General features: G+C 41.1%; 2 protein-coding genes across 2 annotated transcripts; both read right to left on the minus strand.

The window, feature by feature from the left end:
* Nucleotides 1-884: 884 nt before the first annotated feature.
* LOC128374033 (tissue alpha-L-fucosidase-like) lies at nt 885-5,405 on the minus strand. The gene is made up of 8 exons (XM_053334258.1): nt 4,888-5,405; nt 4,670-4,804; nt 3,085-3,222; nt 2,838-2,943; nt 2,531-2,731; nt 1,836-2,026; nt 1,444-1,543; nt 885-1,318 (listed from the first exon to the last, which is right to left on the minus strand). The coding sequence occupies exons 1-8, from the start codon at nt 5,235-5,237 to the stop codon at nt 1,184-1,186; spliced, it is 1,356 nt and encodes a 451-aa protein (XP_053190233.1). The 5' UTR covers nt 5,238-5,405; the 3' UTR covers nt 885-1,183.
* A 5,132-nt stretch (nt 5,406-10,537) lies between these two features.
* zbtb8b (zinc finger and BTB domain containing 8B) lies at nt 10,538-14,769 on the minus strand. The gene is made up of 5 exons (XM_053334461.1): nt 14,671-14,769; nt 13,813-14,005; nt 12,552-13,470; nt 11,942-12,120; nt 10,538-11,018 (listed from the first exon to the last, which is right to left on the minus strand). Exons 2-5 carry the CDS (start codon nt 13,984-13,986, stop codon nt 10,716-10,718), a joined length of 1,575 nt encoding a protein of 524 aa, XP_053190436.1. The 5' UTR covers nt 13,987-14,005; nt 14,671-14,769; the 3' UTR covers nt 10,538-10,715.
* Nucleotides 14,770-20,190: the final 5,421 nt, after the last annotated feature.

Here is a 20,190-nt window from a genome sequence, read left to right on the forward strand (position 1 = left end):
CAGACTAGGTGGCCTTCAAATTGACATTTTTTGCAGTGCAGGCAATACCAACCTGGGCAGCATTTATCACAAATGGAAAACAGAGGTCATAGAATTTCCATTTCCAATTATGTCCTGTTTGCTTTCTCTGCCTGGATGAGCTTGCAATGCAAATACTGAGCAGACCATATACACCTATTAAGGAAAGGTGACCAAGAGGACAAATAACAATTTAGAGTCAGCATTCTGAGTCAAATGCACAGTACCCTTGGGTATCCTTCCATTTAGGCCCTAACCTAGATTGACATATTGAGGGGATATTTTTGTCTGTTCATGCCGTAGTCGTGGCAAAGAACCACACTCACAAATTTAGGCTACTGCCACTGAATATAAAGTGTCAGCTGAGATTTAGCATGTTATGGTGTGCAAAAGTAGCCTCAAGGTGAGAGAATAAGTAGGTTGCAATCAAAAGTCAGCAGTTAGTAAAATACAAAGGTGTGGAAGTGGATGAGTAATTACCTCCCAAGGCACTTTCTGAAAACAGAAGAGCTAACAAGTGTTACACAGAAACACTTAATAGGACCAAATGGTCATCCAGAAGTACCTGCTATCTTGTTTCCAGTCGTGGCTGTACGGTGTAGTGTGGAAAAAGACTCTCAGACTGAAGAGACCTGAAGGATTCTTATAGTACCATCAGTCACAGAGGAGACAACTTTGTCTGTCGACCTTGCTTTGAGCGATTGATAGATGAATCAAGGAAAGTGGACCTTGAACCAAAGTGTTTTAAAGTTTGCTGTGTTGTTCCGTACGATTCAAGATATAAAAAGTTCTGATGTTGGTTGCTTACCCCTCAGCTTTTCCTCACTAACATTAACCTTTGAACTGACAAAACAAATATTTACCAGACATATCAAATCATCTTTTATTCAACCATTTTAAAAAGAAGCTGCACAGCAGATTCCACTTTTCATTTAGAATCATTAACTCATTAAAAAAGAGCAAAAATAAGAGGCACTGAGACATTAAGTCCTCAGAGCACAATAATCATTGAAGAGGAGTGTTCTATTCTTTCATTTTGGCAAAAATACTGACCATTACACAGGCGTTGTCCCTTCGGTCATAGTGCACAAGCTCACAAACATAATGAAAACCTGAGTATGTCAAATTCTGAACATTCAACCATAAAGCTTCAGGCATATAAGGCTCACTGGACACCATCCAGTTTGAGTGTCCAGGCCTGACCTGGGGTATAGGGCAGTTCAGGCAAAAGGACAGAAAGGCCACCATTTGGGTAGATTGGGGACCACGGTAAGGGATTAGGATTTCCCAACAAGGTCACCTGGACAAGAGACAAAGATCGGTGACATAGTGACACAATTCATGTTTTGGACTAGATATCATTCTTACCAAGGGTTTTAACATGTGGGAAGGCAATATTATCTAACATTATCTCAGTCTCTTTACCTTGGTGAGTGATGTTGTTTTGGGCTCCAACAGTTGCAATGTAGGCTTGGGGGGTTTGGTGGTCACAGTGGCGTAAACAGTGGTCCCTTTAGATGTATACCTGAAAAAAGCAGAAACGATAACAGCAATATCAATATTCTGGATATCCATACTGAATCAATCAAACATGGCCACAGTGGATATTTATCTTTATTCTGTACGGTATCCTTAAAAAACTTAAACTGAGATCTACTCTGTTTTCAGTCAACTTATGTCCACTATATACTATGTAAATGTCACATCACGAGGTGCAATTTACAGTTTCAGCAAAGATTTTTGACAATTCTGCAATCACTTATAAAAGTCCAAAACTACAAGATCACAGTCATGATTCAGCTCTGCCTGCATCTTACCAGATTGGCATAGTGGTGTTCTCTAGCTGGACCCTCCAGGGTTTCGAAGCGTAGATGGCTTCCCCGTTGATCTCTAGCCAGGCACCAACTCCCCGGAGCCTCTCCTCAAACACTGCTGGGATCATCCCATCAGGAGTGGGACCCACATTCAGAAGGTAGTTACCTCCCAGTGCCACAGTGTGAACCAGATCCTAAATGAGCAGGAGAGCAAGCAGTCAGTCACCTTCACAGGATATGTTACTGACTATTTTTGGTCAGTTTTGCTCTCCTCTCAACCCCAACCGGTCGAGGCAGATGGCCGCACACTCTGAGTCTGGTTCTGCCTGAGGTTTCTTCCTGTTGAAATGGAGTTTTTTCTTGCCACTGTTGCCCAGTGCTTGCTCATGTGGGAATGTTGGGTCTCTATAAAATTAAAACCTGAAGAGTACGGTTTAGAACCTGCTCTATGTATAAAGTGCCTTGAGATAACTCTGTTGTGATTTGGCGCTATACAAATAAAGATTGATTGATTGATTGATTGATTGATTGAGTGTTTGCTCAAGTAAGAGGACACAAACAAGGCCAGAACATCAAAATGTGCATCTATTCACCTCATAAAATGTGTGTACAAGCACACAGAAATGGCCTATATGCATGAGTCATACAGAAAAGTAGAAACGGCCACAGATTTGGTGACCAATTTTATAATTACTCACCTCTATAATAGTGGGTAAGGTCATTAGTTCACTCATCTTCATGTTCCGACGATAGCCCCAAGACAATGTATCTACAGATGTGCATTTCTCCCACTTGTGCTGGGGCAGCTGGCCTGGAGTATACTTGTCTTGACAGTTATAGTAGCCGCCATGTTTACAGGCACACCCGGCTCCCCATCTGTCATTGGTCACAACTGTATCCTAAGACAAAGAATGTCTAATAAGTACATGTAACCTTGCAGAAACAATTAATAGATGAATAGTTGTGCATAGTTATGTATTGTTTCCTTGTCATAAAGACACTTGCTTTAACAGGGCTTTCATTGTAGAGCCAGGCCAGGAACTGAGTGGAGTTCCAGTAGGTGTCAGGTGCTTCCCAGTCCCCATCAGACCAGATCACTTCAGGTCTGTACCTGCAAGACAAAAGAAAGCATGTTACATTAATCTGTACTTTTATACAGGCTTATTCAACAGAGCGTGACTAAATTATATTTAATAGGTGCAATGAAGGAACAAGAACTGCAATTAACTGATGTACAAAAAGCAATACACACCTTACAACCATGTTATAAAGCTCTGGAAGTAGTTTATGCAGCACAAACTCCTGTGTTTTGAAACTATTCTTCTTATCGTTCAGGTAGAGAGGGTGGAACCACTCATACAGAGAGTTGTAGAGTCCATAGTGCAATGACCTAAAAAAACAAAATTGTAAAATGGTCAAATCTGCAAGATCAGGTGTAAGATTATTAAGCAAAATTCAAGCATTGAAACTATGGAAAGTGAGCACCCATGATGGTATCTTGAGTGAAATAAACTAAGCCAGAAATTCAGCCACACAATACTGACTGTTAATTTTAAACTACTCATAATGTAACTGATAAGATCTCTGGAGTTGACGGATGTGTTTTCTGCAAGAAGTACGTTATTATGATGAAGAGTGAAAGAGTGATATATGAGGAACAGCTGATGATCAAGCTGTGTTATGCTGTCGCTGACTAGCTGCTGTAGTAGCAGAATCAGTGATGAATAAACAGTGGTTAAATTGAGGTGGTTAGTATTTATAGTTAAAATTTTATTAGATAAAATCATTAAAAACATCATCACTGGACAAAACTAACATCATATTTAAATTTCAGGCATTGGGTGCTTGTTAGCTGTGATATGTCATTTAAATACTGAAGGAAAATACCTCCCATAGTGAATTAAGCCATCAGGTCCTTTTTAAAGAAAAAGTAATCAATCAATCCTAACCCTTTACATTATAAGGATACATATTTGTATAACTCTATCCTTACCCTTTTCAAAGAGTGGACGAGTAATTATTGAATATTGGTCACAATGACATGGATTATTATAAGGTAAATTAGCTGTGTTTATATATTTCCAGACACTATCGGGATAGTAAACTATGGATCCAATGTCCGCATTTACACACACCTCACACACTCACATGATGTCTTGCCAGCCAATCCATCATACATACATTCTGGCTCGATTTGTAGGTGAAGTCAAGCTTAATAAATACATGTTGTCTGAAAATTACACATTTAAGCCTATTGTTCTCTTGGTCATGACAATTTTCAGCTTCTGGTATGAACATTTCTCATCTGGCAACACTGAGAAGTAGCAGAGACATGAGTACAGGTGAGCTGCAGGCTGTCAGGGGTGAGCTCTACTAACATAGTGAAAGATGTAGCCATAAATTATGAGTCAAATGATAAATAATGTAAGTAGAAGTTTTGGAGAAGATGTCAATCAACAAACCGGCTGAGCTACAGAAACTGAGGTGAGTTTACAGTAGAGAATTGGTTCAAACAGTGCAGCACATTACCTCCAGGTTTCTATTATTGCAGTTATTGTAAACATCTATCATATGTCAACTTTTATTATTTAATTTTAGTCTGAGATTGACATCAATAAAATAAAATGTAAAATATCTCTAATATCAGAGAACAATTCTTGCCTGTTATATAAGCAAATACAGTATTCACATATTCAATAAAGTAAACATTGGCAGGGTCAGGCTCTTAATGTGCATGTGTGCATTAAAGTTCAAACCTGATCTATGCCACTCATATATGGCCTTGATTGTACTTGACTGTTGTCAGGAGCTTCATAATAAAACATTTAATGGCTCACCGCTTGCGCACTGCCTCTCCCAGGTCTCCCACCAGGTCCCTGTGAGGACCATTGTCCACAGAATTCCAGTTCCAGGAGTTTGGAGACCCCCAGTTAGTAAATCCTTCGTGGTGTTTGGAAGTCAGGACGACATATCTGTAATTGAGAGAGTAGATCAGATCAGAGGCGCGTCACACAATACAGAAAGTGTTAACATTACTTTGACAGAATGTACTCACTTTGCACCAGAAGCCTTGAATATGTCCGCCCACTCCTCTGGGTTGAAGAACTGGGCGTGAAACTGGGGTGCAAACTCAGGGTAACTGAACCCAGGCGGGTAGTTCTTTGACATGTAGTTCACACACTTCTGGTCAGGAGGTTGTTGGCCCTGCCAGTGCCACCAGAACCACTCACTGTCAAACCCGGGGACAGAAAACACACCCCAGTGGATGAAAATGCCCACCTTCGCCTCGTCGTACCATGAAGGCAGCGGTCTGGCATCCAGACTGCTCCAGTCCGCAGTGTAGCGAGCCGTCACAGAAGGAGATAGGAAAGCACCGACAAAAAGCACAAATGTTAGAGCCAGCATGACTTTAACCAGGTTATATACTCCTCCAGCTGTGAACACACTTTGGTGCAACAAGGAAGTCAAACAGTTTGGCGTCGAAATGTCAACACCAACGCGATGAAGTCCACCTTGCCTCAACCTTTCCAGGAGGTTTCACTTCTTGTTGTTATCATGGATGGATACTGGATGTTTCTCGTCATGTGACCGTAATCAAATGAATCCTGTCACATGGTTTTTTGTGTGTTTTGGCTTTTTTTTTCAAATAAAACTTTATTTAAAAAATCGCGTTTGCAAGCGCTTAGTTGCTCATGTGCAGGAATGAAGGCAGGACAGTGACTTTCTGATAAAACCTGAACTGAAAAAAGAAAGACTGGTATTTGAAACATTTGTATTGGAAAAAAGTTGTACTGGCAATGAAAATAAAACAGTATTTAAACAAAAAAACAACAGCTTTAATAAAATACTACTAATAAAATACTAGTCTTGTTTTATTGATGTTTTAATGTTTAATTTTCCAATTATTATTTTTTCAGTTCCGGTTTTGTTTTCAATTCCAAAATGTATTTTCAATATGCAAAACGTCAAATGTGAAGATGCTCTTGGTCTTTCAGTCGTCTGCAGTCATCTCTTCGAACTCCTCGTTGAGTTTAAGCTTGCTGTGGTATTGAAAGTCAGTGTCCTGTAATCACAGTCATCACACCCCAAAAAATAATTTGGAGACGGGTGGGTGAGGGACAGGGACGTGCACATGATTATAGAGGGAAAGGGGCTCGAGTTTAAATACAGATGGTAATATTTCAAACACAGATAACCTACAGCATATCCCCAGAATGCTGAAAGTACTATATTATTATTATTATTATTATTATTATTATCATTATTTTGTTAGCCCACACAGTAGTAGCAAAGTCACAATAAACTTTATCTAAACCTCGGACCTGTACTTCAGACCTGTAGTGAGGGAAATATGATCCGCCGTAAACACGGTGCATTTTATTTTGAAAATTAACCCGATGTTTTATTTTGTATTTTGTACACGATTTCCTGTCCCGCACATCTGCTCTGTGTTAATTGATGCGCCGTGCTCCGACGTCCGGCAAAAATAGAAGCTGACACATTGACTAAAATAGAGCGTTTTTCTGATATATTACCCATATGTAAGCATGTTGAATAAATGGACAGCGACTAGTTAGACCAAAACTCACAGGTTCAAGTTGCTCCACTGTCATGTCTCCTCAGTTATCCATGGAGCAGCAGCTGTTTCTCCCCCCCCCCCCCCCCTCTCTCTCTCTGGGCTCTATGACCAGCGGAGCCGCAACGGACAGAGAAGCGGCAGGCTCAACGTGCCTGGTGAGGGACTACTTCGCTCTGTGTTAATACTCACTGTTCAATTTTTATCTGAAGTGTATTTGTGCATAAAGACATAGGGTTAATTAATTATGAGCCTATAACACCCACGTGCACCTGGAGTGTGCAGTATGGCATCACTGACATAACAACTAGACACTAAACTGTATAAATAGTTCTGTTTTTGTCACAGAAGAGACTGTAGGTATGTGTTTGTTACCTGAAGTCTTGGGCAGAAGAATCTGAACACTTGCACATCGTTTTTTGTGTTGGAAAAATGAATTAAATGTCAAATTCCATTTCACTCTTTCTTTTGGCTTTATGGCCTTATAAACATTTGTAATATCAAAAGACACACAGCAGCTTACATAGCCTACTCAAGTAGGTTGTACTGGGTAAAATATATATCAGCTACTTGCTTTGTATCCTACAGTTACAAGAGCTCATGGAAAAATAAATACATCTGAAGTTGTAAGGAGCGTGGGTACCATGAAATGATTATTTTCTTCATTTTCGAGTGGTAAAAAATGTTGTCACCTTTTTGGACCCTCATTTTGCACCATAATACATAATGTGTACCCCAGCAAATAATGACAGCACAGCATGATCTACACAGAGATGCTGACAACTACCAAATGGAAAGTTTTGCTTTAACGTCTCACCTTACCTAAGTTTCAATAGTCTGTCACTTTGATTTGACAACAAGTGAAGGTCCTAAAGGGTAAGAGTGGTTTCTCTTTTGACATTTGGAACCAGACATTTATAGTGAAACGTGCTGGAGAAGTTTAGTCAGCCTATTGAATATTCTTCTGATTTAGTTCATTAGAACATGGCAGGATTTACATTCACCCACAGTGTTCTGGATACATACTGAGCATTTTATAAGGACAAACACTAAGAAAGTGATCCAACAACCAAAACATTTTTCATTTTGCAAGCAACAAAATGGACAAAGATTGTACTTTTTTTTTTTGTAGAATTGATAACTTAAAATAAAAATGAATGGATCCAGTTCAAAACAAAGTGGACAACTGTTCCAAAAACCTAAACGCGCCAGGTTGAGAAACTTTAACTGGAGTTTATAGGGCTCTGTCTTTATGTCCGGTCCAGAGTTTTACTGTATCCATTGGTCCTGCTCCTTCTCGTTGCTGCACTGCGAGTCTGTGGAGGAATGAATCTGCTCGGGGAAGGATGGGTCCCCGGCCGAAGCCTCCAGCCCGGCCTGGAGGAGCGAATCCCTCCGCTGAGCTCTGCGGCTGTAGCCCAGCCTCTTCAGGGTCCGCAGGGTGGTTGCGTGTGAGATGGGCTTCCCTCCGCTGCAGTTGTACAGAGCCTGGATCTGCGTGCTCGTTGCCTGGCTGTTAGCCTCCACCACTCTCTCCATCCTTTTCTCACCATTCTCGTCGACCAGGCGTTTTCTCCCACAGGACCCCCGGTGACTGGATGTCTTCTGCTTCTCAAGCCATTCCCTGTAAACTCGAGATACTGCAGTCTTTGAAAATCCCAACAAGTTGACTGTTTCAGAGATGCTGCAGCCGGCGCGCCTTGCACCCACGATCATGCCCCGCTCAAACTCACTTAGATCCGGCGACTTCCCCATGTGTCACCGCTGAGTCCCACAGACGGACAGACAATGCCGCAGAGCCCTGTTTTCTGCTAATAAACAAAGCTTAAGCTCAAGTCATAAATAATATTCTTCTTCTATTGTATTCTCCCATTAGATCGACGTAGGCTTGTCGCCCTCTTGAGTTGGCTTCGTGATTTCTTAAAATGTTTCTCACCTGTGTTATTGCTATAAATGGCATGGTAACAGACATAAAACAGCTGTGCACTCCCTGCAAATCCACACACATTATCAATAAGTGATGAAAACTGGTGAACTGTAAGAAAACACACCGATCACCTACTCCTGACAGCTGGAGCCAGTTCTCCTACCAAGTTGTGGTGAGGACCAAAGTCTTTTGAGTTCCACCTCCATCATGAGTCTGCCAGTTTGCGAAAACCTTCACTGTGTTTGGACATGATTACCACATATCTGTAAAGTCAAGCACAAACAAATAAATGGCCACAAACCTTTCAGGAAAAAGAAGCAGGTATTCTGTCAAAAATGATTAAGTGTCCATAGGAACAAGTGAGAGAGACACACATTATTTTATCTATAATAGTGCATTCTGATTGTTATATACCCTTAATAACACTGTGACTGCAAGGTTATACAAGACACCTCGCAGATGTGGCTGTGACCAAGCAAACAGTGCCAACAAAACAGACCTGCTGCAGAAAAAAAAAACCTTGAACACAAATGGATTACAGCAGGTTGGTGCAAATCTTTATGTCACTAAGCAAACACCTGCAGGAAGAGAGCTGAGGACCATACTTGGCTCCAGAGGCTTGGAAAATATCTGCCCAGCTGTGTGGGTCAAACAATTCTGTGCACAACTCGGGCACAAACGGGTTAGGGTTATTCTACACAAAGTCAACTTTTGCTGCTTGTTTTTTGGGCTGCCACCAGTACCAGTATCAAAACCACTCACTGTACTGATCAGACTATAGGGACTGAGAATATCCCCTCATTGAACAAAAACCACTCTGGGGCAGGGGGCAGGCATCCAGACTGGTCCAGTAGGTTGTGTACCACACTGCGCATCCAGGTCCCATCACCAGGAGGGGAAATGCACATATCACAGTGAGAATGCATGTAGGTCACAAGTGGTAAGATAACTCATGAGTACAACCGTCGTGATAAAAAAGCTCTTGCTATTTTTATACAGTGAGACATGACAGTGAATGCAACTTTACCAATGGTGACTACAAGTGCACAAAATCTCTACTTGCTTTTTGTGAGAAGCCTGCCCACTGGTGGCACAGTTACTACATCAAAGAGAAATGATTTAAATGAAACAATAACAACAGAGAATTTACACATTTCGTACAACTCCAATAAAAAAATCAGAACAAACATTTTGATCTCTTTATAATTTATAAGGTAGTCAGTTGCTCCATATTGCAATAGCCTGTCATATCAGTTATTAACAGCACACTTAAGATATCTAGTGTGGGCTCAGACACTAGAGGGCATAAACAGCTTTCTTATATCATGATATTGATATTGTTGAACTACACCATGAATATGTACATTCTGTGCATCACAAGGTTAACCAATATCTGCAAGTGAAAAGCACATGTAAACACAAAATTGAGATTAAGGCCAGATATATTTACATTTATTGCAACAATATCCACGATGGCCACCATAAAGCTTATTTTATCTGTGAACTGTAACAAAACAAAAAACATGTAACATCAAGCTACTCTGTCTATCCTATAAACTGGATAGTGCTAAGTAAGTAAACTAGAAGCTACTGTTGTGACAGCCAAATCATTTCTATAAACACACAGTACATATAGAGGAATAAGGTATAAATGTGAAGATGATATGAAAGATCACATTTACGATTAAAATAATATGAAATCTATTTGATCCTGATGTCAAAAGGTTTGGATTTTCTAGTTAAGAATGCATCAATAAATAATCATGTGGTAATAATGAGGGGTGTGACCAAATCTTGTGCCACAAGAGATTAAAACATGACGATATTTCTCGTCGAGGTGATTGTTGTCTCAGAAGCAATATTTATGTGATACAGGATTTGTGCAATTTGATTCTTTATTTAATTTATATACTAGATTTTTTTCTATTCTTTATAATTCACTTTTTGGTATTTGTGACTGTATATAACTTTTGTATTTATGGTTCCCATAAATACCAAAATTATCTATCTATAAAATATCTATCTAGATGGGGAAACCTTTTACAGTGCTGCATACTGCATATAATAATTCATACTTAGAAAGTAGAACTGAAGTATTAAAACATTTCAAAATTCACCTGCATTATTTAGCCTTTCGTGAATTTCAAATTAAAGAACAGTCATATATTTCCTCGTTGAAGTCTTCTTAAAAATAGTGTTAAAATCTTGTCTCTTCTCGATCTCGTGAACCCAATATCATGTCTCATCTCGTGAGCTCAGTGTATCGTCACACCCCTAGTAATAATTTAATATGAATAACAGTATGGCCACAGTTGGAAAAAGAACAGCAGAAACAGTTCAAGGAATGTTTTTTCTTCTCAGAGTACAGTGGATTTCAGATTCACAGTGTGTGACCTACATCAGTACAGACATCCAGCTGTCTTTCAAGCATCTGTTTCTCCACCAAGTCCTCCACTCTGCCAACCTCCACCTCGTCTACATCATCCATAAAACTGGACCAGTCTGCACGGTCCATAGGCTCGGGTTGGCCGGTAGGGTGAACAGGGGCAGAATCATCATGAGTGGTGGTCACACAGTTGCAGCTGTCGCAGATGCTGAAGCGTCGGAGTCCTGGAGAAACACTGGCTCCTGTAAAGGTTCGCCTGCAGCTCTTGCATGATACTGACCAGTAGTGTCTGTGGACCTGTCAGTGGTCAACAAAGTCAGACAGCAGTATAAATCATTTTGCGCAGGATCTTTAAAATGATTATAAGTGAGGAATAAAAACATACGTGCCATAAAAAATTAAATTCTACTTGTTATACTTTCTTAAATATACACAAAGCACAAGCAACATGGGGGAACTGAATTAAACAGCAGCCAATTAATGGTTAAAACAAACTGTCAACAATTACTGGCTCCAACTGGTTTTGAGCGACCACTAAAGCTTAACTATGTATTATTGACTGTTGTCATGCAACCAAGACAACAGGATTTAATCAGTAAATTACAACACCAGGACAAATAATATGGTTAAAATGGTTTTTTGTCATATCCATATCTTTTTGAGCTGCTGTAACGATGAATTTTCCCCACTATGGGATCAATAAAGTTTAACTTTATCTTTACAATTTCATACAACAATTTTAAAATAACATTTTTCTGATTGACAGTTGGCAACATTTCCCATCATCTCAGCTCAGCAAAATCAGTCTTTGGTCCTTTGCACCTCATAAATTACTGTGCATTTGATTTTGGGTTTTTTTATTTACGTTTATGTGTCAGGAATTTCCTGCTCTCATCTTGTATTTTATAAATACCACACAGCACTGATTACAAGTGGCAAACAGAATTAATAATAATTTCAATAAATTGGAAAATAAATAGAAAAACAAGACCAAGCTGGGCATTTATGTTGAACAGGGCGCATAATTAACAGCCTACATTTACTGAATAGCTGAAATTAATAACAAATTATTACAAAATTGCATATTAATAATTGTGTAATTTATTCTGTAATTGACCTTTGTAATGAGCAGCTAACTCTCACTTAAAAGCAAAAGCAGATGGAGCAACATTTTCAAGACTGGGTAGATAATCTTGCAGTCAAAGCCGCACTTTTCTTACACTAAGAGCGTGGCTGCGGAGGTGCTCCTGCCTCGTGAACCTCTTGCCACACATTGGACAGGGGAAGGGTCGCTCTCCTGTGTGACAACGAATGTGTCTCTTCATGATTCCTTTCTGCTTGGCAGTGTACGGGCAGTAGGGGCACTTGTGGAGTTTAACTGGCACTACCAAGCCATCACCTGCAGGGGGCGAGAGAGGCAAAATGTGCAGCCTTACTTCTCTATTAGAAAATATATATACAGTATCTCACAGAAGTGAGTACACCCCTCACATTTTTGCAAATATTTCATTATATCTTTTCATGGGACAACACTATAGAAATGAAACTTTGATACAATTTAACAGTAAATCCATAAGCTATACAAGCTGTACATGCATATCAAAGTTTCATTTCTATAGTGTTGTCCCATGAAAAGATATAATAAAATATTTGCAAAAAAGTGAGGGGTGTACTCACTTTGGTGAGATACTGTATATATATTATAATTATAGTATTAGTTTTAAAATATGTATGTATGTATGTATGTTTAATTTACAGGGAAATATGTGACCCCAGGCCATTTAATGGAATTGCGTGCAATCAGTTCACACAGTTGATTTTGCCAGTTACCTGTGTCTTCTCCAAGCCAATCAGATTGGATCTCCATGATGGATGATCCCATATATCCTAAACCTTCATCCATTCTCCCTCCTCCTCCTGTGCTACTACTGAGTCCTTGGGTAAAGCGCTGCCCCACTCGGTCCCCTAGAGGACTGGGGCCTTCTCCTCTGGCCAGCATCTCCATCAGCTGCCGGGTATTAAAGGACGGGCTGTATCCCAATGGGGAGCGCTCGTTGGAGGGGGAGGGGCTTGGGGGAAGTAGCCTGCTATGATGAGGATTATGGAGGGAGGGCCCAGGATATGAGGCGAGGTCTTTGGTATCAGGGGACTCCATAAGCTCCTCATCGGGGTCATACTCTATCTTTGGATTTACTAACTCTGGGGTCAAAGCAGAGGATGAGGAGGATGAGAGGTTTGTCTGATCCATGTGCCCCTTCTGTCCTTCACTAACAGATGTAAACTCCTCCCTGGAATGGTAGTCCCGGTCCATGTCCCTGCTGATGCCTGGAGGGTTACTAACAGGGAGAGACAAAGGGGTTTTAGCTGAGGTAACAGACTCCGGACCCAAATCCGACCCTCTATCTGCCCCTGCAACCTGTGAGTGAGGCTGTGCAGCCCCTGCCCCACTAGAGATAGTCGCAGGAGGACTGCCGCTATCCGCAGGACCCATCCTTCCATTCTGTGACTGGTGCTCCGTCTCTGTGGTACTCTCCTTGTCCTTGTTGCATATTTCCAAAGATGAGCGGATGTATCCTTTACAAAAGTTCACCAGATCAGTCATCTGCAGGTAGCTGGCTGCCGACATCACCTCAATGACATTGCTCCTGTTCAGGGCCAAGCGGCCAGAGTAAAGAAAATCCAGGATAATAGAGAAGGCGTCAGCCGTAACAATGTCCAGTGATGCTGTGCTGTAGCGCTGCCCATTATCCTGAAAAGAGATCAAGACAATTCAGGATTCATTTTACACGAAAATATACATTTTGGTGTTTTAGAGATTAAGATTTGTATTGTCTAATAATCAATCAATAACTCTTTAATCCACTTTCCTTTGAAAGCTTTAAACAGCAATGAGATGTAGAGTATGGATTCATGATGCAGCTGTGGCTTTCTTGTTTTATAAGACTGAGATTGTTTAAGGCATCAGTGCCAGAGTAAATACTGATAATACTACCTACGTCTTGGTTGACCGATTCATCAAGTCTAACATCTAGTCATATGCAATCCTCAGATGTCAAAACCATGAGTAAACACAAACGTAAGCTTCTCCTACCTGCAGATAATGAACCAGAAGAGCCCGAAAGTAGCCACTCCCTGCAAACAACACGTTACGATGGGCCTTGAAGACACGGCCCTCCACAAGGATGCTGCAGTCACAGAAGAAGTCCCGCTTACGCTGCTCATTGAGTTCAAAGAGCAGTTTGGGCAGGTAGCAAGGCACGTCCATGTCTACACCCCAGGAGGCTCTGCCAGGAGAGAGAGAAAAGACACATGCCACTGATTGTGGATTGTTTGGTCCTGTAGTTCAAACTTTTGATCCAAAATAAAGTACTAATAAATATGAGAGAGAGGGGAAAATCCCTCAACAACTCAACTTTATTACTTTTGTTTCCACCAAGTGCCATACCACTATAGTATGCCTTTTATAGCACTTAAACACATTTAGAGTGTTTCATACAATAAAACGGATTAAAACAACACAACAAGTACAAACAGATAAACAGTAACTATTTTTTCACATTTTATTGTTCAAGAGCCCGACACATATTACACATAAACATCATTATTGTTAAGTAACGTTTGTTGTTATGGTACCAGATCAAAATAGATTTAGTGTGAGGATGCAAGCTTCACTAACGTTACTGAGGTAACTAATATGCATAAGCTTTATGCTATTTTGAAATCACCGTTAAATACCATAGAGTTTCCGAGGATTACACATAAAAACAGACACACGTGTGACAGCGACATAATATGATAACTGGCTCTACTTTGTGTCTGCTTACAAGCTAGCTTGTGTTGCTAGCGCTAAGTAGCTAGTTGGCGATACTGAACCAATACCGCAAGCTGCACTTTACAAAGCACGCAGACTCGCCACGAGTATTTTAAAAGCCATATAAAACGCTCTCACCTGTCTAATTACGCTTCTGGTGGTGGCAAAACTTTTAACTGAATACAACCACAGAGACTGGCAGGGAGCATTGCCCCATTGTCTACATTAGCCAAAAACTTCCGCTTTCAGAACACGATGACGTTTTTCATGTGTCCAATCAGGGGGCGATGGAGGCGTGGCCCATAGTAAAGTTCATGTGAGTGTTAAGACTCACTGTTGTTCAGCAGAATGCACAAATGAATCTTAAAACCCAGAGATAATTGAAAGACGGTATGATAACAAGTTGCTTTTTCTTCAGAATATTATATATGTATATGCATATCATACATAAACATAGTATACTATTAAACACTATGTGTGATTCTTCCACTTTGCTTGGTGACATATGACAATAATGATGTTACTCCCCTCCTGTAAATTATAAACAAATGATGAAATGATTGATCACAAAAAAGCAAAGTTCATGTGTGTGTTTAGACGTGTTGTTGTTGATGCAGAAATGAATCTTGAAAGCCAAAAATAATTGGTAGAGTGTATAATAACAGGTTGCAGGTAGTAAATTGTAATCACAATGTGGTCTAAATTACAATATCTAATTTTATATTGGAAAATGACAGTGTCCTTATATTGTGGTTAGATCACAAAACGGAGAAGTCCTAAATACTGATTGTGATGTTATCTCCTATGGTTTGACCCTCTAACTCATTATATGGAAATATTTTAAAGTACAGATCAGCAATTTGGTTTCGACCACATGGGCGAGTCTTTTCAGGATTTTTCATTGGAGGGTCATTAATCAGCACAGTGGAAATGCAGGGCCGTATTAAACAACATTACTTTTATAGGATTAATTGTATACAGCATGACAATGTGTCCTTGAGCAAGACTGAACCACAGATTAATTAAATTAAAAGAGTTTGTGCCGCTGTGATAAACAACATGCAATCGCTTATTTCCAGACGGCTAAATAAACTCACAGTACTCAGTGACAATGTCAATGTAAAATATATGGATAAATTAGGCAAATTCACCTTTATTGTCCCCATTTATAACCATATATGGCATTTTCACAAAACGCAAACGACTAACTAATTAGATGTTTGGGAGAGGTCCAATAGCTGCATATGGACTAGAGACAATATATCATAATGTAAAACACTGCATTAATACTATGGAAAAGGATCAAATCTATTATCACTGAGCAGGTAAAGTACTAAAGTATGCTATAACAATACCACTTCGATACATACATTATAGTAATTGAGTTTAGTTTAGTTTTTTCACGTAAAAATCTGATAATATTTGCATTCGATCTGTTTTTCTTCATTCCATCTCATTGATAGTGATGATGACAGTGATGATGTTGTGGGGAACAAACCTCAAAGTGTCACCCCCCCCCCCCTCTCATACCGTCTCCAGCATGCCGCTGCACAACCGCAGGCTGCTTGCGCCTGCCCAAATTGTCTGCTCAAGAATACTTGTTTATTTGTCTTCCATTTCAGAGAAAAAATAGTTCCCTTTTTTATTTTCGGACATAGCAAGAGTAAACAAGTAGTTCCTTCAGCGCTGCGCCACACCCTCTCTGCACAATCCACAGCTCTTAGAAGTGTTTTTTACACTGATGGGTGCCGACCAGCCGACTTATTTGTTTCAGATATTTTCCCATGGCAAACAGGACAAATACAAAGGCTTCGTGGTGGCCTGGAGAAACCACAGGGTAGGCGTACATAAGCCTCCATACTCACCCTCTTTTGAAAATGAAATTTATGGTACCTCATAAAAACTCTATTCACGCTTATAAGCACTAAATATAAACTAGTATAAACCATCAGGCTTTAACTGAGTCCTTGTAAACCTGACCTGATGGAGCGTTGTGTCCGGGTGAAGGCAGGCCAAACGCCGGATGACCCAGCTGCCCAGCCCTAACACAAGTCTATCCCAAAACAAAGCAGAGTTGGGTTGAGCTCTGAGGTAGTTCTGGTTGCTGACCTTCTTTTCGCTCTGACTCAGGGAAACACAAGGCCTTTGTTTTGATCATCTGTTGACACAAGCACAGGAAACTCCCTCTCCGCAGACCTCTTGCAGCCAAGCAATCACACTGGAGTTTCTACAATACTGCCCTATCTGTGTGGCACTTTAACACTGGTTTACACCCAGCAACTGTTTAGGAACAAATAACATTTGTGATTTATGATGCGTTTTGGCTCATGCCTGTGATTATGATGGCGTATGATTTACTGATCGAAACCTAGTCTAACGAGTAAATAGATGTAGCAATGGCTGTTATGTAAGGTTACATCCAGATTTGGGACCTCACTCATTGTGTGTGTTAGCCACTCTGAGACCCACGGCTGGCACAGAGGGCTCCAGCAGCACCCCTCTGGGTCTCTGTGGTCTGCGCCTCAGCACATAACAGCCACTTAGGCCGGCATTTTCCCAGGCTGAGACAACACACCACGGTGGCAGCGCGAGCCACAGAGAGGGCCTGATTAAAGACTAGGGACAATGGAGGGAGAGAGAGCCGGGGACCGTGGTGGCATTTTCCATCCCTGCCGCTGTCTCCTGGGGGGACGAAGTATGTGCCGTGAAACGTTTGAATTATACCAGAATCTCTGGAATTCAGACAGAGGCACCGCGGAGAGGACCCTCGACCGGGGATCAAAGAGCTTTGAAAGGAGTGCGGTGGCCTGGTGGTGAAGTCGAGTACATAGGGGAGTATGTGTGTGTGCGTGGTTGTGTGTCAGAAAACTGACTTGAAAAAGATAAAGACAATGTTTGAATTTGAGTCATATTTTCTTTTATGGCTACATGTCTAAATATGTTTTCAAAAAAGCCATGTTAGACTTCTGAAGAGGCAATGATCATTGGGCAATGAAATACAGGCATGTGGTGTGTTTATGTGCGTGTGTGCGTGTTGCTGTCCTTTTATCCCTCATGGGATCAGATAATGCAATCATAGCCAATCATTGGGACTCTAATACAACGGGCGCCCCTCTTTAGTTTGGAGACGCCACTCTCCTCTGTGGTGGCAGAGGAAGAGGAAGAGAAAAGCGAGAGGGGGAAACCTCGTCTCTCTCTTTCTGTCTATCTCGCTCTGTAATTATCACTTAATGTTCGTCAGTGATCTCGAGACGTCTGTCTCTTACTTAGTCCCCTTCTTCCCTCACTGGAGAGGAAATGTATCACAGTCTGAAATAAATCTGCTAGCCTTTTTATTATTGTATATTTAGCATCAGAGCAGAGTAGTAAATGGAGGCGTCCCAGACCACAAGCTTCCGGTAGCGCAGGGCCTCAACGCTAGCAGGCTGTCTTTGCCACAGCCAAGTCCAAAGATCAAAGCCTCCTGTACTATATACAGTTAGCCAGTCGTCCTCAAACATTGACCTCAGGCAAGTTTTCATGTCTGAGAAAGGCAGCGTGTGTTTGTGCCTGAGCTACATGTAGAGTGTGTGGAATTAGTTCACTACACAAGTATGCCTTTCAGCGAGCCAGTTTTGCATGGCCATCTGTTGTGTGTGCTTCTCTGAAAGTGTGTTAGAGCTTTCGTGTCTGTCTGCACTCATATATATATATATCTATGCTGTGTGCCAGACTTTGGCATGGCATTGTCTTGTGTTTGTTTGATGTCAAGACAGCATTGCTTTTAAATAAAATAATATACTTGGGAAGTTGTCTCATATGATCTGTGTACAGTATACAATATACTCAACATAGGATTATCACTCTTTCACTCCAACACAAAGAATGCAAGTTTATAGATCAGCTGATGCAATCCATTAGTTTTAGTGAATAATGCAGCCTTGGTTTGGTGTCAGTAGAGGAAAAAAAGGCTTCATTGTTGAGTGCATCCCTTATTTCACTTCTAGTCATTTTTAATAATAGAAGTCAGACCAGTAATATTGGCATCAACTCCCTCAGGAGGCCGTCTAATAAAACGATGGCGGTCACAACCCTCATCCTTCCTCCATCAAAGTCATTCTTTCCCTGCACACTCATCATAATCCCCTTCTGGGAACACTAAAAATTGCAGTACAGTGGCGGCAAGTTTTTATGCCGGTTTTTAGGGGCTTAAACCTACTCTTCTGAGCTGCCGGCAGAACAAGGTGTCAGCTGGATGCCTCCCTGATAAGGCCGTAATCTGAGGTGTAAAGTTATACGAGGGATTTGGGAAAGTGAGAGGCTGTCAGGGAGCAGCAGCCTGGGGTTTCTGGGGCAGCGTACGACAAGGATGGAGCACCATCTCCTGGGTTTGTATGTCTGTGGGAGCTCTTACCCATCCTGGGATCCAATTTAGACAAAGTTCTGTATTTCAAACCGACCACAACAAATACATGTGTGTTTCTGTTTTGAACACAGTCTACAGTTTGCTTTCCTTTCGGATGTGCGCATTTTCTACACTTGTACGCCTTTTCTTTAGACACACTGACAAAAATAGAAAGCTGATAGAGGAATTAACCATGCCATGGCCCCACGTCGTAAAATGAGTCTCCTTCATAAACTTGAATGATAGTCAGCTTCCAAGTTAAAATGCTTGAGTAAAACTCATTTTACAGTGGCTAATATTAGCTGAGTCTTAACCCCCCCCCCCACCCCACATCATCAAATCAAGCACAGTCGCATGCATGGCTGAAGGGACAGAATGGATTAGCCCTGAACTCTTTCATTTTTCACTTTTCCTTGCCTCTCCTCCTCTTTTCCTGTGGCTCGTAAAAGATTGCGTCCTGTGTGTGATGTGGCGGAGGAGTGCAGTCAGAATGAACTGATTACGGACGAGGGCCGACGTGCCTTTGAGTCATGGCACCGAGCGACATTCTTCAAGGCCTTAAAAATAGTAACAGTTGGCTTTTTTTCAGGTTTGTTTTTCCAATCGGAGGACTTTGGGGCATCCTCTGCTGGCTTTTTTGGAGACTGGAATCATAACCAGATTTTTTTTTTTTCCTCAACCCCTCCTCCTTCTCCCCTTTTCTTTCATTTTGTTATTGGGAGTTTGTTTAATCTTGTGAAGAAAATTGGCTTAGCGTGGGAAAGACAGAATTCTTTTGGGGATAGGATTTGTTGTTTTAGAGTTGTATGCATTGTTTGTTTTGTTGTTGTTGTTGTTTTTTGGGTTGTTGTTGTTTTTTTTCCGATCCAGGAAGAAAAGTGCCAGTTAGTGCCAAAACCTCATAAAGTATAGATAAAAAGGAGCTGAGTGAGAGGGAGGCCGCAACACCACGACAAAGATACGGCCTGTCTGAGCAAAGAGCTTTACAAATGACGATCTCCAGGGGGAAAAAGGGGGGAGAAAGGAGTGGATGAGGAGGAGGGAGGAAAAGAGAAGAAACAAATGTGGATGGATTGGTGGGAGGAGGAGGAGGAGGAGGAGGAGGAAGATGGGTATTGGGGGGAAATAACACAGAGCAGTGAGGAGGAGGGGGGAGATGAGAGGGGAAACATTCCCCCTTGCCCACATTAAAGACATAAAAAAGAAAACAAACAGAAAAACATGTCTGACATAAAGAGGCTGGTTTCCGCGGCGACAGCACAATGGCTGCCTGT

This window comes from Scomber japonicus, chromosome 15 (assembly GCF_027409825.1).
Source record: "Scomber japonicus isolate fScoJap1 chromosome 15, fScoJap1.pri, whole genome shotgun sequence".
Lineage (NCBI taxonomy): Eukaryota > Metazoa > Chordata > Actinopteri > Scombriformes > Scombridae > Scomber > Scomber japonicus.

Bases quoted from the DNA above. Each gene is read 5' to 3' on its own strand.
- LOC128374033 (XM_053334258.1), bottom strand. From the start codon at position 5,237: ATGCTGGCTCTAACATTTGTGCTTTTTGTCGGTGCTTTCCTATCTCCT. The intron at 4,805-4,887 runs GTGAGTACATTC...TCTCAATTACAG, and splicing joins TTCAAGGCTTCTGGTGCAAA to ATATGTCGTCCTGACTTCCA. The intron at 2,027-2,530 runs GTGAGTAATTAT...CTGCTCATTTAG, and splicing joins CCTTACCCACTATTATAGAG to GATCTGGTTCACACTGTGGC.
- zbtb8b (XM_053334461.1), bottom strand. From the start codon at position 13,986: ATGGACGTGCCTTGCTACCTGCCCAAACTGCTCTTTGAACTCAATGAG. The intron at 13,471-13,812 runs GTAGGAGAAGCT...ATCTCTTTTCAG, and splicing joins TTCTGGTTCATTATCTGCAG to GATAATGGGCAGCGCTACAG. The intron at 11,019-11,941 runs GTAAGAAAAGTG...GACCACTGACAG, and splicing joins TCCGCAGCCACGCTCTTAGT to GTCCACAGACACTACTGGTC.